The sequence below is a fragment of the Hyperolius riggenbachi genome, chromosome 1 (assembly GCF_040937935.1).
Source record: "Hyperolius riggenbachi isolate aHypRig1 chromosome 1, aHypRig1.pri, whole genome shotgun sequence".
NCBI classification, from domain to species: domain Eukaryota; kingdom Metazoa; phylum Chordata; class Amphibia; order Anura; family Hyperoliidae; genus Hyperolius; species Hyperolius riggenbachi.
In genome coordinates, this window is record NC_090646.1 from 406,160,238 (window position 1) to 406,185,668 (window position 25,431).

General features: G+C 44.9%; 1 protein-coding gene across 11 annotated transcripts in view; it reads left to right on the plus strand.

Moving 5' to 3' along the window:
- Nucleotides 1-9,418: 9,418 nt before the first annotated feature.
- The window catches only part of ERMP1 (endoplasmic reticulum metallopeptidase 1), a 133,954-nt gene continuing 117,941 nt past the window's right edge, over nucleotides 9,419-25,431 (plus strand). For all 11 annotated transcript variants that reach the window (XM_068235482.1, XM_068235522.1, XM_068235567.1 and 8 more), the window contains exon 1: nucleotides 9,419-9,706. In XM_068235482.1, coding sequence (XP_068091583.1) covers nucleotides 9,438-9,706 — 269 coding nt within the window. In that variant the 5' untranslated portion in view covers nucleotides 9,419-9,437. The remainder of the gene's footprint in view (nucleotides 9,707-25,431) is intronic.

Here is a 25,431-nt window from a genome sequence, read left to right on the forward strand (position 1 = left end):
AACAAATTTAGGTTGTATATGGAACCCAAAACGAGAAGCTATGTCTGCGGTAATTGGGCTGGGAATATTACAGGGTAGGATTTCTGATTTTGTAATGTTTAGTGATAGCCCAGTTAAGTTCTTGAAGGATGATAGTAGGGCTAGTAGAGAGGGTATTGATGTAGTGGGGCTAGTTAGGGTCAAAGCTAGATCATCAGCGAATAGAGAAACTTTATAGGAGCGTTGGCCTATTCGGTAACCCTGAACATCAGCTGCCTGCCTGATTTTAATGGCAAGGGGCTCTATACATAGTGCGAATAAGGCTGGGGACAGGGGGCACCCCTGCCTAGTTCCTCTTTCAATTTTTATTGTGGAATGACGTGTGGAGGGTAGTTTGAGGGAGGCAATTGGGGCAGAGTATAAGGACCTAATAGCTTGGAGAAAAGGGCCTGATATACCAAATCTCTGAAGGGCACAAAGCATATATGGCCATGATAAAGTATCGAAGGCCTTCTCAATGTCAAGAAGGAGCACTGCTAGTGGATGCTTAAGTCGGTGTGCGTGGTGGATTATATTTAGTAATTTTCGGATATTGTCAGAGGCTTGACGTTGGGGTATAAAACCAACTTGGTCCTTGTGAATGAGTGACGGTATCAATTTATTGAGGCGGGAAACTAGGATTGAGGTGAAAATTTTATAATCTGAATTTAATAGGGAGATTGGACGATAATTACTAAGATCAGCTTATATAAATAAATAGAGGGGGATGCTTGATGCTCTAGGACCAGTCTAGATAGTTTATATTGGAGGTTGTGTAATGCTTCAGAGTGCTCCCTCTTGATCCGAGAGGCTATTCTAATGAACTGGCCTCTGATATATGCTTTATGAGATAGCCAAAGTGATGATTTAGCTATACCAGGGGTATTGTTTATATCGAAGAACTCTGTGAGATGTTGTGAGAGATCATTTATGGTAGAAGGGTTGGTGAGCATTGCCTCATTTAAACGCCATGAACGCTTAATAAATTTAGGTGTTTGTGAATCAAACTGGGCCATTACCATGTCATGGTCAGACCAAGCACAGGGTATGTGCCGTGCATATAGTAAATTAATAGTATTGCTGGCATTAGTAAAGATTAAATCAATGCGTGAGTGAGATCGATGATGAGGAGAATAGTAGGTGTATCCTCTGGTGTGTCCATGAGACTCCCTCCACACGTCGACCATAGATAAAGACTCAATCATTTTATGAAGCGTTCTAAGCTTTTATAGAGTTAGGCGATGATCAAGGGAGGTAGAGGAATCAATGCTGGGGACAAGAACGACATTGAAGTCCCTACACCAATAGAGATGATCGTATGTCAGAGTTAACAGACTTTTTGTACATGCTGAGAAAGTTGCTAAAGGGTCATTAGGATGTGAGTATGAAGAAACTATACATATCTTTTTCATCTGGAGGGAGCCTATTACAATAAGGAACCGCCCTGAGTCATCTGGAATAACCTTTTCTACCTCCAGTGGGAAGGAATTATGTAGAAGTATAGCGACTCCTAGTGTTTTCCTGGAGGGAGAAGAGGCGAGATATACACGCCTGTATTGGGTATGTATAAATTTCGGGAAAGAGGAATGCGTGAAATGCGTTTCTTGCAGTGCGATTATTTCAGGCTTGTGCGTAATATAGTCTTGCATGGCCTTACGTCTTTTAGGGGGGGAATAAAATCCCCTAACATTATGGGAAACTAATCTGACCATGGGGGACAATGACAAAATTGAGCTAATGTTGTAGAAATCGTGGCTAAAGTTTGCTAGGGGTAGAAAGTCTAGACTTATGGTAATTATTGTGTACTTTAGGTATGACCAGGTACCTATAGAAAAAAACAGTATCATGTTAGTGAAACATATAACAAAAAAGCATAACCAGAGGATATAACTCCTCTTCAGGTGATTCACAGATGTAGGGGACCATATTAGTGATACCCACATGCGTGAATCTAAGGATGGGGACAGCATAACATTCCTTAGGGATCCCGAAGTTATAATAGAGAACAATAACAAGGCCAGTATCAGGTTGACTTAGTATAGCCACAAGACCTATGGGAAAAATGGTTAGTAGTAGTATTATATAAACATTAAATCAACAGCATTACTTTGGAAGTTAAGAATAAACCTAACGTATAAATTATGAGTATTTACGCCCAGTATAAGGCCCAGTCTAGTTGGGAGAGTCCCCTCTCGTCTCATGAGTAAACAGTACATTATGTTGCAGATAAGGGAGGAGGGCCACCTAGTGGTAATATGGAATACTATAGGGCAGATACTCATAGAGTTCAAAAATATGCTTCCAACATGAAAGAAATTGAGGAAAAAATAGTCTAAGTCTATTTCGGTGCCAGTTGAAGCGAAAAATAAAGATATAACGAAAAGGCAAAAATAGGTCTTAAGAATAAGGCATGTAAAAAACAGTTAACTAGACATAACCTGTCCATGGTCATATGGATTGTGAAGAATGGGCCGGAGAGGGTGGTGAAGATGGATTCTCCGATGGCCGTCGGCGTCTGCGGTTAGTGACCTCCGTCCAGACTCTGGTCGGTCTTGGAGAGCTTTGAGGTAGCGAGGTCTGATCATGAGGCGGGAGCTGTAGGCCGCACTGACCCAGAGCAAGGCGGGCCTCGGCCAGTGATTTACAGAGGTAGTGTAATGATCGCTGCTGCAGCAGCTATTACTGGAAGTAGTAGTGCTGCAGCTCAGGCAGTTCTGATCTATTTCCATGCAAGCTGCATAGCTTTGTCTGTCTTTCCCTGCTGTCAGCTTGTGACTGATTATCATTCACCTGTGTGGGAATCTGCATGTCTGCTCCCATTGGATGACCTCAGTATAAAGATCTGCTTCCTGCAGGGTTTCCTTGGGTTTTCATAGCTTCAGCTTAAGCCTGTCTTGCTGTCGCTTCAGCCCTCGATCGTGTTTCTTGTTCTAAAGATACTTTGCTGGTCTTTGCATCATATATTGGTTCATTGCCAATATATATGCATACCAGCACGTTTATTATTTTCCTTGTATTTGTGTTACGTTGATACATCAGTGTCGCTGATGTATACGTACACGAACTGTTTATATCCTGTGTGCAGTTAGTCAGCTTTCCAGCACGTTTTGGTAGGTTGCGCGTACCGTGACCACCCGTGCTGAGGTAGTTACCCTGCTCCTGGTTCTGTTTGTGGATTGCGTTCATCTCTGCGAAGAGATAACGAATCCTTCTGAATCCTGTTCTGTTACCGTTTGTGGGTTGCGTTCATCTCTGCGAGGAGATAACGAATCCTTCTGAATCCTGTCCTGTTACCGTTTGTGGATTGCGTTCATCTCTGCGAAGAGATAACGAATCCTTCTGAATCCTGTTCTGTTACTGTTTGTGGATTGCGTTCATCTCTGCGAAGAGATAACGAATCCTTCTGAATCCTGTTCTGTTACCGTTTGTGGATTGCGTTCATCTCTGCGAAGAGATAGCGAATCCTTCTGAGTCCTGTTCCCTGTGTTACTCCATTCCTAGTCAGCGTTCCTGCTTATGTCATATATCGGTTCATTGCCGATATATACATATGTTAGTCAGACGTTACAAATAGTTTCATTGATAGCTGTAATTGTAATACGCTAGGAAAACATACTTATTGTATATTTATCTGTGTTACGTTCATCTATCTTAATCCTGCTATTTTCTGACTATCCTGTCCTGTCTTTGTGAGGCACGCCATCGCCGCAACGCATTGGCTGCCTCATTCCAGTCTGTCTGGTTTTGGACGCTTGCTGTCGCTAAGTAGCCGCTAGCTAGCAAGCGTTCATTCTGTCTACCTGTCCTGATCTCCTCAGTTCTGGTTTATGCGCTCAGCGCTACTTTGCGCTGAGACGTTATAACGAAAGCATTGTTTGTGGCTGTCAGATCTGCACCGGCTCTGTGCGCCACAATCTCCTATTGGAGTCAGTCCTCCCCTCCACTATACTAGGGATAGCCTGTTTCTTTGTGCTAGTGTGTGTACCTCCTCCACGTCAGCTCATGCGTTGCATGCTGACTGTGGAGAATACACCACCAAGCGTTACAGGTAGCTCCTGTTGTTGTAGTCGAAACATAGGGAAAAGGGGAAACCCCACCTGTATTTCACTGAGGCTGTGGTAAGAGCTTGGGTCGCAGGCCTCATATCTCTCCTTCGTGCCAGTGTAAGAGGAGATAGATCAGCGAAGAGACGTACCGTGTTGGGTAGGTCCGGGAGTGATGTTAGAGGCCTAGCTGCGAATAGAATGGCGTCCCTCATCTCCTCGTGCTGCATCTTTAGGACAATGTCCCGGGGAAGATCCGCGTTACGGGGGCGTCTCAGGGCTCTATGGATGCGGACTATCCGGAACTCTTGAGGATCATGCTGTGGCAGGATGGCCGCAAAAAGATTTAGGGCCATTACCTTTAGATCCGTAATGGAATCCTGGAACCCCGCGGATGCGTAGATTTGCCCTCCTGGACCTGTTTTCAAGGTCTTCAAGCTTGAGTTCCATGGTTAGGATCTTCTCATCTTGATCATCTAGTTGTAGTTTGTCAGCCGCTACTGCATCAACTAGGGAGTCTGCTTGCTTCTCGAGCGTAGCCACCCGCTCACCCACCTCCTTGATTTGATTAGATAGGTCGCTAACCGCTGCTGTTAGTTCCCGTTTAAAAAGCGAACTTATGTCCCTGTATAGCTGTTGGGATTGTAGCTTCGTGAGGGGGACTTCCGTTGCTGACTGCGGCGACTCGGGGAGAGAATTGGGCGAGCTAGGCCCTGAGGAGTGAGGCGAGGCTGCTGAGGCTGAGGTCGTGGCGGCCATCTTGGATCTCGTAGGAGCAGGCCCGAAGTGTTCGGTAAGTTTGTGTTGCCTGTTTTGTTTCTTTGGAGCCTCGGGAGGTGGCGGATTATCTTTCTTTCCCCTCCTGGACATTGCCTGGGTGTCAGGTGTTGTAGCGGGAGGAAAGTTGCTTACGAACGAGGCTGTGAGAGAGATAATTTGGGATCCCGAAGACGGAGCTCTGCCAACTAGCGTCTGCTCATGGCGGCTCCGCGCATGCGCCCCCGCCTAATGTTCTTTAGTGTCTGCGTTGATTGCAGTGGAAGGGGTGGCTAGTTGGGTGTGCTGACACTATGCGCATTGTATGGTGCTGTAAATGCTGATGTAAAGGATTACATTATCCTAAAGGTGGCCATACACTAATAGATGGAAACCAGATTTGACCATAAGATCGATCTTTTACAGATCAAATCTGATCTAAGAAGGACTAGATCCTTCCACACATAGTAGGGACTTATATTAATAGCAGGCTTTTAAAAGAAATAAAATATCGAGCACTGAGGCCAGCTATACAAATTTTGGCTATAAAGTTTGTATATCGGGCGGCCCCAACACCCACAATTTTATTAGGCTCCCATATTTCCATTCATAGCCACTATTAACATGTTCTTCATAGGGTCATTGCAATCTTTGGAGGCAAGGGAGGTTAAAATATGGGGCAGGGGGGAGGCACCAAAGTCTAGTTTCACTCAGGGCATTGTGAAACCTATGGCCAGCCTTGGCTCCTACCATATTCTCTACTGACTGTGAATATCTGCAGAGACTGTCACCTCCTGCAGCATCTGACATGTGTTCTAGTTGTGTGTACAGCGGCTGCTGACTCCCAAGTGATCTGCCCGGTGAATCGACTTACCCCCACAGTGGTCAATTGCATTGTCTGTACCACTCCCCTGCCCGCCTCGTGACATCACGCATGCACCGCTTCTCTGTCCCTCTGCACTCCAGCATAGCAACAGAACGCATCGTCAGCTACATAGCTGACACAAGCCTGTACAGACCGGCCAGCGATGTCACCCTAGAGGAACGAGTCTCGATCCCTGATGGGCGACATAAAATCAATAGGTGTGTACACACCATAACATGCCACCCCATAGACTGACGGTAGCATAGGGCTAACCACATAGATGAGATTAACAATAACAATAACAATAACAATAATATTTATATAGCGCTTTTCTCAATTAGGCCTATCTGCACGCACACATACAACTTTACAATAGGGCACACTGGTGGCCGCCACCAATCAGAACAGGAGATGTAGCATTAGAGTAGGGAACACATACCACATGCATGTAGCATCAATGGGGGGGGGGGGCATACTGGGTGCCATTGCGTGTGTGTGTCTCTTCTATGCCAGCTATGCCTCCCTTCTCTCTCCTCTGTCAGCATGAGGTGTGTACTGTCCCGCCAACTGCACAATTTTGCTGTATGTGTGTGTGTGTGTGTGTGTGGGGGGGGGGGGGGGTTGGTTAGTGTGTGACAGGCACTATTGATCTATTGGGCTAACAACCTGCCTGTACTGCATACTTTTGATCTTTCTCTGCCAAAATATCAGCCACAAATCTGGCATCCTTTACTGCAATTTGCTGGGATGGGTCATCTCACCAGATGCCTCATCTGTGTAGGAAATGCAAAGAAAGATCATCTTGGAGAGGTTCACCAGAAGAAAAACATTGTATTTATTCGTTTCCGGGTCAAAGAGTTCACTTCCTGACTTGTGTCATGGAGTGAAAGACAAAACCGCTCTTAAAAAGCGCTTAGAAAAGCGCTTTTACCAAAAACGCAGCGTGCAGGGGAGCTGAACAGGGCTGGAGAAATCCTCATGTAAGTATAAATGCTTTGCTTGTATTTGTCTCAAGTACTCTAATTTTGAAAATATTTTAAACAAACCTCACCCTACAAGAGGTTCATAAATGATGTGGACTCATGTGGGGGGCTGCTCCGTAGACCCCCTGTCTACAGTATATAACAACATCCATTTTGCTTCTGTCAGTGTTGCACAGACGCAAGCATCCCTGGCCACTGCAGTGCATGTTGGAAGATTAGTCCACTAATGTGATTACGTCTCCCGGCAGGGAGTTGTAATCATATTAACCTACCTGGCATTCAGTTTTTGATTTCTGTGCAAAAAGTGATCCAATTCATTTTCATAACCTTTTTCCTGTAACATACCAAAATGTGTCAAGCAAAGGTCTAGTATACATTGTGAGTATTATGAAAGCTTGAAACACAAAATCAAATCAAAACGAAATTTCAAAATTACTACCCAAATTCTCTGATCATTAAGGGCTCATTCACACTATGTGCTGTGCTGTCAGTTTTGACACAACGCACATAGTGTAAGATCCACATGGCAACATGAAAGTCCATAGACTTTCATGTTACCATTCACATTACAGGTGTGTGTTCCCATGCGTTACAATGTAACGCTTCTGGGAAAAGGCGTTTATGTATGCGCTCTGTAGTGTGAATGAGCCCTTACACTTCCAAGCTGCAGCTGCTTAACCTGCACTAATACAAATGTAATGGAGGCTATACATCTAACGATGATGGTCAGATTCGACCAATAGACAAATCTCTCTCTGATCGAATCTGATTAGAGAGAGATCTGTCGGCTGCCCATACACCGCAGGCCAAACCAAGTAATAAAGTGCAAGAAGTGTGAACAAGGTAAGTGGTAGTAGAAAGACTACCTGAGAAAAAGGGTCAAGTGATGAAGACAATTAGCAATGCTAAAAGGTAAAGTGCAATGTGTGCAGGCAATAACGCTGTACTTGCTAAATGCAGAGGCAGGAGAAGTGAACCGGATCACCGGAACCAGACCTTAGTGCACCTCGCAGGACACCGCCCGCTTCTGAGGAGGCTGAGTAGCGGTGTGAAAATCCGCCTAGGCTTTAGTGCGAGGTGCACTAAGGTCTGGTTCTGGGGGTCCGGTTCACTTCTCCTGACTCTGCATTTAGTAAGTCCAGCGTTATTGCCTGCACACATTGCACTTTACTTTTCAGCATTGCTAATTGTCTTCGTCACTTGACCGTTTTTCTCAGGTAGTCTTTCTAGTACCACTTACCTTGTTCACACTTCTTGCACTTTATTACTTGGTTTGGTCCAGTTTTCTTATGTGTTGACATTTCGCAATCTTGTACTTTGTCATTATTATTATTATTATTTTATTTATATAGCGCCAACCTATTCCGCAGCGCTTTACAAAGCACAATAAGACGACAAGGGGAACATAGATACAACTAACAGATGTACAGCAGAGTTCCAAGCAGCACAAATATTGTTACAAAAACAGTAAACATTAGGAGGATGACCCTGCCCTTGCGAGCTTACAATCTAATGGGTTGTGGGGGACACACTAGGTAAGGGGGTGGAGGATGGATGAGGCAGTGATTCTTTGCCTCTGATTACATTGTGACAGATAAGTAAATAAGGGCTATAGAATGTTATAAGCTTGTCTGAAAAGGTGTGTTTCAGGAGTGCGTTTGAAGATGTCCAGGTTTGGAGCATGACGTACAGGCTGTGGAAGCGAGTTCCAGATAAGGGATGATGCTCGTGGAAAGTCTTGGATGCGAGCATGAGAGGAGGTGATCAGCTTAGAGGCCAGGAGAATTTCTTGGGAGGAGCGAAGGTTGCGGGAGGGACAATATCTTGAGATTAGTGAGGAGATGTATGGAGGAGACAACTTGTGGAGGGCTTTGTATGTTAGAGTCAGGAGTTTGAACTGGATCCTCTGGGTAATGGGTAACCAACCAGTGGAGAGAATGGCACAGTGGGGCTGCATCGGAAGAGCGTGTGGAAAGGTGAATGAGGCGGGCCGCTGAATATTCATTACTTCCTGAATATAATTTTGACACATATTCATATATTTATTGGATTATTTGTTTCTGTGTTATATGAGGCATTTTGACACATTCGTTGTGACCGCTATCGGATGATATTTTTGGCACTGAGAGTGAACCCCAAGATTTGTTTTTGACTATTATTATAATATTTATATACTAGAAAACCCAAGCACGTTTAAAAACGAGCTCTAGGTCTGTGTTTCTCGCCGCATGTTACTGCGCAGCGCACCCAACGCACATGTGCGCTTGCACACCCGGTCGCCCACTCACACGCCCACCGGGCTCCCTGGCCCCGTCCTCCTGTCTCTCTGACTCCAACTACACAGGGATGGCGTGACGCTATTTTTAAATGTTTTTATATTTTGGATGGATATGAATAAAGATGATTCACATAATTGATTGGCACTCATTGTTCAGTGTGGTGCTCATAGGACATTCTTTTTTGTTTTCTATATAGCTTCTTCCTTGCCCTCAGCACACCTAGTAACATTATAATATTGATTTTTATCTGCAATTTATGGCTTGAAGAGAAGCGTGCCACACACACTGTACACATGTCTGTCACATCGCAAACAATGCAGTTTGACCCTACAGCCTGCCTGTCATTCGCAGACCCGAAGAACAGCCGGACATTCTGCCTGTCAGGTCCTTTCAGCGGCTTGTGATTGGCCAGATTAATAACAGCGCCTTTGGCGATTGGCAGGAGGTTGCCATGGCAGTGAGAGGCGGTGCTAGCCTATACCAGCCAGGCAGCATGGAGCGTCAGGGAGGTGCGGGGCAGGCGGTTCGGAGGTCTAGGCATAATGTTGGGGGCTCCGGGGCTGGCTCCGGTCACGGCAGTCGGCGGGAAGAGAACAGCAGCAATGACAGGAAGACGAGAAGCCGGTCCGCGGTGTTGGGAGCCGGGCTCCCTGCGCTGCTCCTCCTCTATGTGCTGGGGCTAAGGGGACTGGTGCACTTGTCATTGCGACAACTCCTGACACCCGGCGTCCGCAGCAGCGACTTCAATGCGAGCACCGCCAGGTGAGTAAGCCTGGCTGCTATAATAACCCAGCAGCAGCCACAGAGCGCAGGTATCGCAGACTGCTATAGATACTGGGAGAGCTCATCTGTATGAATAATGCATAACCAGACATAGAGCAGCCTGAATTACACACCGCTCTGTCTGTGTCACAGCAGCTGTATACAGGCATTAGGATCATAAGCTGTCTAGGAGTGCAGTGTATGTGTGATCACATTTATATTTCCTGCTCTGGTAGGACAGCAATACTGTCTTCTGTTGCAGAATAATGTCTGTGGATTCATGCAATACAGTCATACTGTGTGTGCCTCTCTTTAGATAATAGCTAGGTGGGACCAGGGAGTGTAGCTGTGTTTGCATATTTTCCCAGCTCCCTGCAGAGGCTTTGTCAGATATCCATTTGTGTTAAGATCCAGCTTTGCATTCATCTATACAGTTTGTGTAAAGCAACGTGCACACTTCTAATGTTTGTTTCCCATTGCTTGGCTATCAGAGATGAGCTTATAATTCAACTTTGCCAGAGATTTTCAGTCTGTGAGCTAGAATTAAGCCTAGTGCACTTTAAAATTATGATTTGCCATTCACTGACCAATTTTACCACCTCCATGTAGTATGCGGGCCAAGAGATATTGAATACTGACGAGCAGATTGTGTAGGTAAGCTCTCATACTACATGGCGGTGCTAAAATTGTTCAGCGATTGGCCAACCATACAGTGTGTGCCAGGCTTTGGGCTGGTATAATACTTGTTTCTTCAGGAACCTTGGATGATTCCCCACAAGCGTTTAGGGACACAATATAGTCCCAATAGGAATTAATTATGCATTTTTGCAATTATTTTTTTTTTTTTTGCATTTTTCACAGCAGCTAATGCAATTAATAGCAAAAAATGCATACAGTGCTGTATTGATTTTTTTTTTTTTGCATGCGAAAAGCGCATTTAAGTGTGAGCTAGTCCAATGTTTAATATTTCTTGTCATTTTTCCTATCTAGAAAGCGCGCATGAAAACTGACACCCCACTTGTGTGTTTTTAAAACTGCTGTTCAAATCGTAGAAAGAAATGCGTATGAAAACACGTTTCAATGCGTTTTTTTGATGCATTTTTAAAGCGTACTGTCCTATTTGAATGCATAATGTGCAATTCGGTTTTAAAAACGCATTTAAAATGCACTACAAAAAACTCATAAATGCATTTTTACCATAGAGATACATTATGTTCTTTTTGAGTACTTTTTTTTTTTAGCATTGTGGCAAAGCGCAGGAGTTTTCCGCAAGTGTGACCCCTGTCTCAGAGTAGGCAGAACTGTAACTTTGAGCAGGCAGATTACAGGAGTGATTGAGGCCTCATTCACAGTGGGACGTTGCAGAGCTGCGTTTTAAACTCTTACAATGCAGATTACCGCACTGCAGTGCTAATCCTATGGGGCGTTCACAGTGCGATGTTAGCATTGCATTGTAACGTGTAGCGTTATGGTATCACCCTGCTTGCAGTTACCTTACATTACCTCTAAACACACACGTTACCAGGTACAGGAAAGCATACTTATTGCCTGTATGCTTTACTGTAACTACTGTATGCGAATGCGATGGTAATGCAGTGTTAATGTGCGTTGCCACTTTTTTTTGCGTTGTAATGCTGCGTTGTGACTTAAACGTTGCATTACCATGCAACATCCCACTGAGGCCTCACTGATAAACAACATTCAATTTTTCTGGTCACTTCTATGAAAAATCGTTTGGAAATCAGATCGGACATGTTGGAAATAATCTATCTGACAGTAAATCTGTCAGAAAATTGTGTGTATTTAGCATAATAGCTTGGATTAGTTAAATTGTTAGGCCTCTTTTCCAAGGACAGTTGATAGGCAATGAAATGCCTCTCAAACGCTCACATCTGCTTGCTGCTGCCTGGCAACTGCTTCCTAAGCACACAGTTCAACTGTCAGTAGAAAAGAGCTTAACTAGTTGCCCTCAGGTCCTGATTTGCAAAGAGCTAGCTGTAGATAGGAAATTTGTTATGTGAATTTCACCTCACATCTGTATCCACCATCCGCTGAGCATTCAACTCTGTTCACCACAGCGTCACTTTTCATATTGTCATTGACACTAGGGGATGTAGACACGATACATTTTTCTCTCTCCCAAAAACATCACAAATAAACGTTTTGAGTGATGAAGATTGGATACAAAGGCTATCATTCATAAAGCATTTCCGCATGCGGAAATGCTTAAAACAGCTGACTTTACCGAACACTCGGCAAAGTCAGCATTCATAAAGGCTCTTTCCGCATGAAAAAATGACACTACCGAGCAGAGTGATAAATCACCGCCTTGTGCGGTGATTATCGGTACAAATGTAGCAAAATGTTCATTCATAAAGATCACCGCAAGCGGTGTGAGGTCAGGAAGTACCGCTCCCTCTGATGTGGCGATAACAATGTAAGTGAATGGAGACACACAGACCTCCCAGGCAGCTGCAACAGAGCGGAACACGGAGAAATGTATCAACTCTGCACCTTCCGTGTCTCCGCCTGCGTACCGCCTGCCTAGTTCGGGGAATCTCCGCACTGCTACCACACATGGATACTTTTTTATGAATGCCCACCCAGAAGTCTAAAATACCGGCAGCGGTGTTTTCCCGCACTGATTCCCCTTACCGACAGCTCCTTTATGAATGATAGCCAAAATGAGATACTTAGGGCTCGTTTCCACTAGTGCGGCGTGCGTCTCGTAGACGCACGCCGGCACTGAGCGGGTGGGCGGGATCGCAGGCGATTCCCATCAGCCGTGCCATGCACGGCTATGGGAATCGCAGCCTCCGCCGCGAATTCTGTGGGGGTTTCCGGCCGAATCGCTACTGCAAGCGATTCGGCCGGCGGCGCCGTTGTCCCCTATGGCAGAGTTTCCCCGCGCGATTTGCCTGCGGGGAAACTCTGCGGATTCGCGGCCGTTTCCGCGAGAGTGGAAACGGGCCCTTAAAGAGAGGGAAGCCTCAGGATCCTACTGAGGATTCTCTCAGTGCTCTGATGTCCCCCGTCGCTGAGTGTGGCACCCCGGAAGATTAGCGACAAGGCTAATCATATCGGGGCCACACACCTTCTCTTCCTTCAGCAGTAGCCATGCGAGTACACATACGCAGCAAGCCGCAGCCACGGGCTCCGTGCTACTGTGCATGTGTGGCTATGCTCGTGTGGCTACTGCATGGCAGCGCTCTTAACAGAGGCGGAGTGTGGCCGCACTCAGCGACAGGGGACATTGCACCACTGAGGCAAGCTTCAATCGGATCCTGAGGCTTCCCTCTCTTCAGGTTAATATTTATTTTGACCCTGAGCTTCTTCTCAGGCTCGCCTCTTTTCCACAGACTGTTGAACTGTGTGCTCAGCAAGCAGTTACCAGGCAGCAGTGAGCAGTTACCAGGCAGCAGCAAGCAGTTGTGAGAGTTTGAGAGGCATTTCACTGCCTATCAACAGTCCATGGAAAAGAGGCCTTAGGGCTCGTTCACACTATGTGCTGCGCTGTCAGTTTTGACGCAATGCACATAGTGTAAGATTCATATTGCAACATGAAAGTCCATAGACTTCCATGTTACCATTCACACTACAGATGTGCGTTACGTTGTACCGCATCTGGGAACATTTTACCGCACAACGCATACGTTTCCCCGATCGGTACAGCTGCCGACGTCTACGCTTTAGGGCACCACAACGTGCATGCCATGTGATCACTGCGATGGCAGCGCATGCACGAAATCGCATTCGTGCATACATTCTGTGGTGTGAATGAGCCCTTAGTGTACCTGAAGGGGAAAAAAAAAATTGCCCCTAGTTGGCTGGTGGAGGCATTTAAAAAATGAAAACAAACAAAAACGATCTGAAAATCACTCTGCAGTGTGACAGGACAATTTCCCAAATAGCAAGGCCAGGTAAAGATCCCCACTCTGTAAAACATTTTTCAGCCTATTTCATTATTTGAGGCCTTTTTTCCATGGACGGTTGAACTGTGTGCTCAGCAAGCAGTTAGCAGGCTGCAGCAAGCAGTTGTGAGAGTTTGAGAGGAATTTCACTGCCTATCAACTGTGGCAAAGAGGCGTAACATTGATTACAAATATGAACTACTATACTAGTTTCTACATTAAAGAGACTCCGTAACAAAAATTGCACCCTGTTTTTTATCATCCTACAAGTTCCAAAACCTATTCTAATGTGTTCTAGCTGACTGCAGCACTTTATACTATCACCATCTCTGTAATAAATCAATGTATCTTTCCCCTGTCAGACTTGTCGGCCTGTGTCTGGAAGGCTGCCAAGTTCTTTAGTGTTGTGGTTCTGCTATGAACTCCCCCTTCCAGGCCCCTCTATGCACACTGCCTGTGTATTATTTCGATTAGGGCAGCTTCTCTCTGCTCTATTATCTTTTACAAGCTGGATAAATCGTCCTCTGAGCTGGCTGGGCTTTCACATACTGAGGAATTACATACAGGCAGAGCTGTCTGCACTCTGCAGTAAGAAACAGCCCGACACTTCAGTGGATGAGAGCTGAAGGGGGAAAGAAACACACAAATGATCTCTTGAGATTCAAAAGAAAAGCTGTATACAGCCTGCTTAAGTATGGATGTATTTTCTATGTGTGGACATACTGTACATCAACCTACTTCCTGTTTTGGTGGCCATTTTGTTTGTTTATAAACAAACTTTTTAAAACTGTTTTTAACCACTTTTAATGCGGCGGGGATCGGCGAAATTGTGACAGAGGGTAATAGGAGAGGTCCCCTAACGCACTGGTATGTTTACTTTTGTGTGATTTTAACAATACAGATTCTCTTTAAAGCCTTCTGTTTCATTATTTACCCTGCCGTGGGCCCTTCACCCTCTTCCCTAGCAACAGAACACATCTGTAGCAAGCAGGCTAACAACATATCTGTACAGCACTCAGCCCTGAACTGTTGACTCAGGCCCAGTGCACACCAAAACCGCTAGCAGATCCACAAAACGGTTTTTGGAGCTGAATTCAGAGCGATTCTAGGCATGTTTAGAGACGTTTTCTAAACATGCCTAGCGTTTTTTGGAGCGTTTTTGTGTAGCAGATTAATAATATTGTTACAGTAAAAGCTGTTACTGAACAGCTACTGTAACAAAAACGCCTGGAAAACCACTCTGATCCAGCGTTTTCCAGAGCGGTTTGCGGTTTTCCTATACTTCACATTGAGGCAGAAACGCTTCTGCAAACCACAAACGTGCAGCAGGAGGCACGTTTGCGGTTTGCTAAAACCTCAAACTGCTGGTGTGCACCATCCCATTGAAATACATTAGCCAAGTGTTTTCACAGGCGGATGCGGTTGGCGGATTGCAGCTAAAACCACTCGGTGTGCACTGGGCCTAAGGGATAAAGTCCTGATCGCTGCAGTGGATAGTTCTCATATGCATATATGAGGATAAACGCCCAATAATTTGTTACAGTAATGATGTAACAACAGTTAGATGTAGCAGTCCTCTCTGAGCTATCCTCACGGCGATATTGTGATGCTAAAGCTGACCATACACTGGCCCGATTTGCCGCAGTTTCGACAGCAGATTCGATCACTGGGATCGAATCTGCTGCCAATCTTTCACGCTAAACGCACTCGCCGATCCGATGATCGCGCCGTGCGGGAAATTCCCGTCGATCGCCCGCGGGTAGGGAGCGCGTCGCTAGCGGCGGCCGCTCCGATACAGTTATACATTACCTGTGCTGGCTCCCGGGTATCTTCTCCGCACTGCACCGCTCTGTTCCTGCTTCCATCCCAGCGTACATTAACTTCCTGTGTCACTCCAGTGACCAGGAAGTTCAGATAGAGGGCGCTCTATTTTAACTTCCTGGTCACGGAGTGACACAGTGTACGCAGAGATGCGGTGCAGGATGCTGGGATGCGTGCAGTGCGGAGAAGAGGACCCGGAGCCAGCTTCAGGCAATGTATACGAGGGGGGGGGGGGGGGGGACAGGCGGCAGGAGCAGCTCAACAGATTGTGATCGGTTTCAGGCTGAAATCGATTCACAATGTGTTTGCAGTAAAGGCAGCCATACGATCCCTCTCTGATCAGATTCGATCAGATAGGGATCAGTCTGTTGGTCGATCTAATGGCAAATCGACCAGTGTATGGCTACCTTTATACTGAAGCCTACTTGGTTAGCATATAATTTAGATTTCCTTCCCATCAGTTTGCTGCTGCTGCCCATTATAGTCCACCTATACAAAAGCACATTAGCTCTTTAGGTTTTCTGGATGGTTTACTAAATTGTGTGTTTTAATCTAGTGCATTCCAATGGCCTGGAATTGAATTTTATTTACAGGTCACTGAACTGCTAGAATCTACTGCAGAACAGGAAGGAATAGTTATGTTGACTCATTCATCCTGCATTGTAATTAGCCTTTGACATGATAGAGACTGGTGATAAGTATTGACTGGGAATAATTGTAGAGAATGAGATAGTTCTGGAGTGAATATAGTTGTTTTACTTTAGCTCAGGAATTGCAACTAACAATGGAAGAGAGACTTAAGCTGAGTACACACGTACGATAACGATCGTTCAAAAACGAACGATAACGACAATTGGACCGATAATCGTGCGCTCCAAATTTTCCAACGATCGTTTTTTGGGACGATAACGACCGTTATCGTTCAATCCGACCGATCCAACCCGGCGGATTTTTTCGAAAGATAATCGTTCAATCGTTGCAGTGTGTACAAAGATCGTCCGATAACGCATGTTCTTATTGCCTGTCATAACGTCACTTCCGTTTGCGCACGCATTTTTTAATCATTCGTCGCTCAGTACTTTATACTTATATCGTTCACGTGTGTACACAATCGTTCATTACGAACGATCTTTTCCGTCTAATTTGAATATCGTGTAAACGTCACAAATCGTTCGTAACGAACGATCTTTATCGGACGTGTATACGAACCTTAAGGCTGAGTATAATCTTCAGATGAGTTGCCTATATCCTGGTTCTATATAGACTCTGCATCTATATTGTTGTTTTCACAGGAAACACTTGTTCTACTCTGACTTGCAAAAAATGTGATTGGGCAGCTTGAATTTTCTCAGCTGGTTGTTGTTGTTCCCGAAGCGAGAATGCCAATAGGCATTGCTTTCCCCCCCCCTTTCCATGGCAGTAAATAGGCACGCTAAAGGTGCTCATACACGGTACAATAAAAACGTTCAATTTTCCCATTTATTCGACCAAAACGATCGAATCAAATGAAAGCTTAAAATAATATTTTGTTTTTCGATCAAGAAAAAAAGAATCAATTATCTTGTTTTATCAATAGAAATCTGATCTGACATGTTAAAAAAATCTTTATATTCGATCTAACGGAGTAATCAAACAACACTATCTAATGAAGAAAAAAAATGAAACAATTGTACCATGTATGGGCGCCATAAGACCTCTTTTCCACGGGCAGTTGAACTGTGTACTCAGCAAGCAGTTGTGAGAGGAAAAGAGGCCTTAGGGCCCATTCACACTTGAGTAGGAATCGCGCAATTCCCACTCAGCGCTAGTGTTTTGTAAAAACCGCTAGCCCATGTAAGCCTATAGCAGTGTTCTCACTGCCGCGTTTGCGGTTAGCGTTTACCGCAAACGCGTAGCATGCAGCGTTTTGCCGGTGATTCATGATTGCGTTTAGCATGCATACCACTGCTAATCGCGATGGCTCCCAAAACGCTGCAGTGTCCAGTGATTTTTTTTTCCGTGTTAATCGCAGAAAAATCACTCCCGCAAAACGCTAGCGGTAATTGCCAGCTGTTTGCGGTTTTAGGTGTGAATGGGGCCTAAGGGCTGATTTTCACAGGCAGTTGAACTGTGTGCTCAGCAAGCAGTTGTGAGAGTTTGAGAAGTTTTTCACTGCCTATCAACTGCTTGTGGAAAGGGGCCCTTGCTTGCTGGTAACTGCTGACTGGCAACTGCTTGCTGAGCACACAGTTCAACTGCCCATGGAAAAGAGTCCTAAGGCCTTGTTCATCCTAGGAGCGTTTCTGATTTTTTTTTTTTTTTACACTAGCGATTTTAGAAATCGCCCTAAAAGCGCTTGTGCAGTGATTTCCTATGAGATTGTTCACATGTGTGCGTTTCTATTTTATTAAAATCTTAAACGCGCTACATGTACCATTTTCTGAGTGCTTTGGCTCAATGGAAGGTATAGGGAAATCGTAACGCACTTGGAAAAGTGCTTTGTATTGCGATTTCCAGAGTGCTTCATTTTCCGGGTCAAAGAGCTCACTTCCTGACTGTCAGAAAGTGAAAATCGTAATCACTCAGCAAAAGCGCTTAGAAAAGCACTTACAAAAGTGCTTTTCTAAGCGCAAGGAAAAGCACATTAAAGAGGAACTCCAGCCTAAACATACTGTCATTAAGTTACATTAGTTATGTTAATTAAAATAGATAGGTAATATAATCTCTTACCCACACTGTTTTAAAAGAACAGGCATATGTTTGGTTTAATGATGGCAGCCATCCTTTTGGTTGAAAAGAGGTGACAGGGAGCATGAGACATAGTTCCAACTGTCCTGTGTCCTGAGCAACTCTCCCAGTTGCTAGGCAACGTGAATAACAATATAGGAAATCCCATCATGCTCTGCACAGCATCAGGGAAAAAAAGCCTGGGCTTTTTTTTTTCTTTGATGGGCGGAGCTTTGCTAAAAATGCAGCTAAAATTGATGCTTTGGTAAGAAAAACAAAGTTCTGATGCCGTGCAACTGTTAAACACCAAGCATTTTCAGTTCTGCTGAGTAGATTTTTAGTCCGGAGGTTCACTTTAACAAAAGCTCAATAAATCACTCAGCGCTTGCGATAGTGCTGGCGATTTATAATGTGAACAAGGCTCAGAGACTAGTAATGAGGTGTGTGTGTGGTTTTTTTTTTTTTTTGTTACTTACTTTTAGCCCCATAAGCATAGATGCGTCTCTCGCTGTCCTCCTGCTGTCTCTCGTTCAGCCGCGGTGAGCCATGGTAACGGGTTCAGTTGAAGTCAGTCTGGATCTTCTGCGCATGCGCAGTAGACCTGGGCTGACGTCACTGAGTCTGTTTCCAGGGCTCACCGTGGCTGAACGGGAGATCGCAGGAGGACAGCGAGGGACGCATCCATGCTTATGAGGCTGGAGGAAGCCCCGGGTAAGTAAAAAAAAAAAAAAAAAAACACCTCATTACTCGTCTCTGAGCCTCTTGAAGCGATCCAAGTAGGCCTGATGATAGAATCACTGACACTGAAAAAGCTGCAGTTCAACATGCAGTGTTGGATTTGGCCTGCATGTTTGATATACCTTTGCTATATGTACTTGGCTTTACTCGCTTAAGGTGCATACACACATATGACAACGATCGTTCATAATAAGCGAGCAAGGATAGAATAGCGATTGGTCAATAAAGCAAAGTAATAACTTTAAAAGTGGCCAAGGTTGCAGTCGTTTGAAAGGCAAACTATGCAGAAAAAATATACCATTTAAAAGTTGTTTTTACGCATGCGTTGTTGTTTGTGAACGATCCTTTCCTTGTTTAAAAAAATCCAGCAGGATGGATTGGGCCTTCAGAACGACTTGGCTTGATGGGCAATGGTTTTAATGATCATTTTGTACATTTTTTACCAATAATAGTTGGCAGATACCTACTGGATGTGTATACGAGGCTTTAGGGTGTATACACATGTCCAATTTTGAATGGACAATTAAGGTATACCACTTCCCTGTAGTATGAGAGCTTAACTACACAATCTGTTCATAGTATTCAAATCTACTGGCCCTCATACAAAATGGAAGTGATAGAATTGGCCAGTCAAGGTTGTATGTGTGTACTTTGCTTGAGTCATCTTTTCATAAAGGATCAACTACTTCAGTCAGCCAGTTACTTCGGCAATCTCACCAGAAGGAACCAGGATCTCCGAGGACCGAAAGACGAATGGCTGCTGGTGTCTGGATCCCGGGGAAGGTAAGTTGAAACGCTGCCGCTGTCTCCCTATATTTCCCGACTACCCAGAGTCAGGTTTGGGATTACCGCTCCTGGCTGATTTTTTTTTTTTTTTTTTTTTTTTTTTCCCACCACGATCTTGACTCGGGGTTATCACCAGGAAGGTTAAATCACCTATACCATTACATTAGAAAGAGCTTTTCAGTGGCACTTAAAAAGCTCTGATGGTGTGAACCAGCCCTTACAAAGTCCTAGCAAATAAAGTGTTAGGCCTGGGACCCACTGGGAGTGTTTTTGCAGTGCTCACCGTTTTCTGGCGTCTGCAAAATGCTATACCAGTGGATCCCTACGGGGGCAGTCCCACTTGCAACGTTGTGACCGTGAAGCAATTGCATCAGTGGCTGCAGAGCCAGATCCCAATCACTCTGGGATTCGCTGTCAAAAACTTGGACTTCCATGATTCTGGAAATTGTGGGTGCTTTTGCAATCAGTTGCAAAACGCTGCCAGTGTGTCTCAGACCTAGGGTGGTTATGTTACTAACGTCTAGGCTGTGGGAGAGGTACGAAACTGTGAAACAGGTAGCACATACAATTATAAGTCCGGTCTTAGTGCAATTTATGCTTTGAATGTGGAAGTTTCTCTCACTTCCTGTCTTAAAGGGGAACTGAAGAGAGAGGTATATGGAGGCTGTCATGTTTATTTCCTTTTAGACAATACCAGTTGCCTGGCAGCCCTGCTGATCCTCTGCCTCTAATACTATTAGCCATAGCCCCTGAACAAGCATGCAGCAGATGAGGTGTTTCAGTGGTTCAGACTTATAAGTCTGATCTGACAAGACTAGCTGCATGCTTGTTTCTGGTTTTAATCAGATACTACTGCAGAGAAATAAACCAGCAGGGCTGCCAGGCAACTGGTATTGATTAAAAGGAAATAAACATGGCAGCCTCCATGTAGCTCTCTCTTCAGTTCCCCTTTAATGCCTAGACATTTGTTGTGTAACCAATGCTGGAATCCCTAGTAGTTTGTTATGAAGAGTGCTGTACATTAGCTGTTTCTGCTTGCTTGTGTGTGTGTGTGTGTGTGTTTAACATGGTGCTTCTGTTTTTAAAGAACCAGTTTAGGCGTGGGTTTTATGCATTTAATAGAGAATCATTTTCAATTGATTATGCATATAAGGTTCAAACTGGCATTAAAAACAGTGGAACTTACCAGACCGGATCCTAACGGATGTCAACGGGCCCTATGTCAATAAATATGATCTATTCACATTGCTCCATTAAAGGGGAACTGAAGTAAGAGGCATACGGAGGCTGCCATATTTATTTCCTTTTAATCAATACCAGTTGCCTGGCAGCCCTGCTGGTCTATTTCTCTGCAGTAGTATCTGAATAACACCAGAAACAAGCATGCAGCTAGTCTTGTCAGATCTGACTTTAAAGTCTGAAACGCCTGATCTGCTGCATGCTTGTTCAGGGGCTATGGCTAATAGTATTAGAGGCAGAGGATCAGAAGGGCTGCCAGGCAACTGGTATTGCTTAAAAGGAAATAAACATGGCAGCCTCCATATAGCTCTCTCTTCAGTTCCCCTTTAACCACTTGCCGACCGCCCCCAGCCGATGGGCGGCGGCAAAGACTGATCCTAAACGACCGCAATACTCCCATCGGCGGAGGCGGCGACGGGCGTGGTTATGCGGCGATTGCGTCATCCGTTCGGAAGCGCCGGCGGGTTACTAGCACCCGGATCGCCGCATGGATTAGGTATAATAGGCTCTGTAATGTATACAAAGCCTATTATACAAGCTGCCTCCTGCCCTGGTGGTCCCAGTGTCTGAGGGACCACCAGGGCAGGCTGCAGCCACCCTAGTCTGCACCCAAGCACACTGATCTCTCCCCCTCCCTGATCGCCCACAGCACCCCTAAGACCCCCCCCCCCCCCCTGCCCACCTCCCAGACCCATGTTTACACCCAATCACTCCCCTAATCACCCATCAATCACTCCCTGTCACTATCTGTTAACACTAATTTTTTTTAACCCTAAACTGCCCCCTGCTCTCTCCTGATCACCCCCCCCCCCCCGTGTACTGTATGCCTCTATCCCCCCTGTAATAACCCACTGATCACCTGTCAATCACCCATCAATCACCCCCCAATCACCCCCTGTCACTGCCACCCATCACCACCCATCAATCATCCCCTAACCTGCCCCTTGCGGGCAATCTGATCACCCACCCACACCAAAAGATCGCCCGCAGATCCTACATCAGATCACCTCCCAAGTGCAGTGTTTACATCTGTTCTCTCCTCTAAACACCCACTAATTACCCATCAATCACCCCCTATCACCACCTGTCACTGTTACCCATCAGATTAGACTCTAATCTGCCCCTAGGGCACCCAATCACCCGCCCACACCCTCAGAACGCCCTCAGACCCCAGCCCTGATCACCTCGCCAGTGCATTGCTTGCATCTATTTCCCCCCTCTAAGCACACCTTGAGACACCCATCAATCACCTCCTGTCACCACCTGTCACCCCTAGCACACCTACCCATCAGATCAGGCCCTAATTTGCCCCGTGTGGGCTCCTGATCACTCGGCCAAAGCCTCAGATCCCCCTCAGACCCCCTTCCGATCACCTCCCCAGTGCATTGATTACATCTATTTTCCCCTCTAACCACCCCCTGAGACACCCATCAATCACCTCCTGTCCTCCCCTAGCACTCCTATCCATCAGATCAGGCCCAATACAACCTGTCATCTAAGAGGCCACCCTGCTTATGACCGGTTCCACAAAATTTGCCCCCTCATAGACCACCTGTCATCAAAATTTGCAGATGCTTATACCCCTGAACAGTCATTTTGAGCAATTTGGTTTCCAGACTACTCACGGTTTTGGGCCCGTAAAATGCCAGGGCAGTATAGGAACCCCACAAGTGACCCCATTTTAGAAAAAAGACACTCCAAGGTATTCTGTTAGGTGTATGACGTGTTCATAGAAGATTTTATTTTTTGTCAAAAGTTAGCGGAAATTGATTTTTGTTTTTTTTCACAGTGTCATTTTTCACTAACTTGTGACAAAAAATAAAATCTTCTATGAACTCACCATACACCTAACAGAATACCTTGGGGTGTCTTCTTTCTAAAATGGGGTCACTTGTGGGGTTCCTATACTGCCCTGGCATTTTAGGGGCCCTAAACCGTGAGGAGTAGTCAAGAAAACAAATGCCTCAAAATGACCTGTGAATAGGACGTTGGGCCCCTTAGCGCACCTAGGCTGCAAAAAAGTGTCACACATGTGGTATCGCCGTACTCAGGAGAAGTAGTATAATGTGTTTTGTGGTGTAATTTTACACATACCCATGCTGGGTGGGAGAAATCTCTCTGTAAATGGACAATTGTGTGTAAAACAAATCAAATAATTGTCATTTACAGAGATATTTCTCCCACCGAGCATCTGTATGTGTAAAAATACACCACAAAACACATACTACTTCTCCTGAGTACGGCGATACCACATGTGTGGCACTTTTTTGCACCCTATGTGCGCTAAGGGGCCCAAAGTCCAATGAGTACCTTTAGGATTTCACAGGTCATTTTGCGACATTTGGTTTCAAGACTACTCCTCACGGTTTAGGGCCCCTAAAATGCCAAGGCAGTATAGAAACCCCACAAATGACCTCATTTTAGAAAGCAGACACCCCAAGGTATTCTGTTAGGAGTATGGTGAGTTCATAGAAGATTTTATTTTTTGTCACAAGTTAGTGGAAAATGACACTTTGTGAAAAAAAAAAATTAAAATCAATTTCCGCTAACTTGTGACAAAAAATTTTTTTTCTATGATCTCACTATACTCCTAACGGAATACCTTGGGGTGTCTTCTTTTTAAAATGGGATCATTTGTGGGGTTCCTATACTGCCCTGGCATTTTAGGGGCCCTAAACCGTGAGAAGTAGTCTTGAAACCAAATGTCGCAAAATGACCTGTGAAATCCTAAAGGTACTCATTGGACTTTGGACCCCTTAGCGCAGTTGGGGTGCAAAAAAGTGCCACACATGTGGTATCGCCGTACTCAGGAGAAGTAGTATAATGTGTTTTGGGGTGTATTTTTACACATACCCATGCTGAGTGGGAGAAATTTCTCTGTAAATAGACAATTGTTTTTAAAAAAAATAAAAAAATTGTCATTTACGGAGATATTTCTCTCACCCAGTATGGGTATGTGTAAAAATACACCCTAAAACACATTATACTACTTCTCCTGAGTACCGCAATGCCACATGTGTGGCACTTTTTTGCAGCCTAACTGCGCTAAGGGGCCCAAAGTCCAATGAGCATCTTTAGGCTTTACAGGGGTGCTTACAATTAGGCACTCCCCAAATTGCCAGGACAGTGAACACACCCCACAAATGACCCCATTTTGGAAAGTAGACACTTCAAGGTATTCAGAGAGGAGCATAGTGAGTCCGTGGCAGATTTCATTTTTTTTTTTTTTTGACGCAAGTTAGAAGAAATGGAAACTTTTTTTTTTTTTTTTGTCACAAAGTGTCATTTTCCGCTAACTTGTGACAAAAAATAAAATCTTCTATGAACTCAACATGCCTCTTTGTGAATACTTTGGGATGTCTTCTTTCCAAAATGGGGTCATTTGGGGGGGTATTTATACTATCCTGGAATTTTAGCACCTCATGAAACATGACAGGTGATCAGAAAGTAAGGGCTCGTTCCCACTATCGCGAATCCGCATGCGTCCAATGCATGCGGATTCGCACATGTAATGCAAGTGGATGGGCCTGTTTCCACTGTAGCGTTGTTGAGGTGCGTTTTTTTCAGCGGTAAAAAAACGCACAAAAGAGCCAACGAATTCGCCTGCGAGTGGAATGCATGCAAATCGCCGCTAATGTATTTAACAGTAAAAACGCATGCGTTTGTTACATGCGTTTTTACCTGCGATTTCGCACCTTTTTCAATTTTATTTTGCCCTGGCAGTGTCATGGTTAATTTCGCATGGCACCCTGCCATGCGAAATCGCGGGTAAAAACGCATGTGGAAACGCATCCGCATGCGTTTTTACAAGCGTCGGAATGCCGGCGAAATCGCGTCGCAACAGTGGAAACAAGCCCTCAGAGATGCTTCAAAATGGGAAAATTCACTTTTGGCACCATAGTTTGTCAACGCTATAACTTTTACCCAATCCAATACATATACACTGAATGGTTTTTCTTTTTATCAAAGACATGTAGCAGAATAACTTTCGCGCTCAAATGTGTAGGAAATTTTACTTTATTTGAAAAACGTCAGCACAGAAAGTTAGTCATTTTTTTTGACAAAATTCATGTCTTTTTTGATGAATATAATAAAAACTAAAACTCGCAGCAGCAATCAAATAGCACCAAAAGAAAGCTGTATTAGGCCTAGTGCACACTGAGCGGTTTTTGGAGCGATCCGCCGGCCGCATCAGCCTGTAAAAATGCTTGGCTAATGTATTGCAATGGGATGGTGCACACCGGCGGTTTGAGGTTTTTGCCAAGCCTCCTGCTGCGCGTTTGCGGTTTTCGGAAGCGTTTTGTCCTCAATGTAAAGTATAGGAAAACGCAAACCGCTTCGGAAAACGCTACAACAAGCGGTTTGAGCTGCGTTTTGTTGAGGGAGATGTTTTTTTCCAGGTCAAAGTGGACTTCCTGTTTGTGAGCTGTTGAAGCTGGGCGAGGCTTTACAGCAAGGAAGATGGCACAGAAGTGGTTTGATACTGAAGCCTTAATAATTAAAATTCAAAATATACCAGAAATG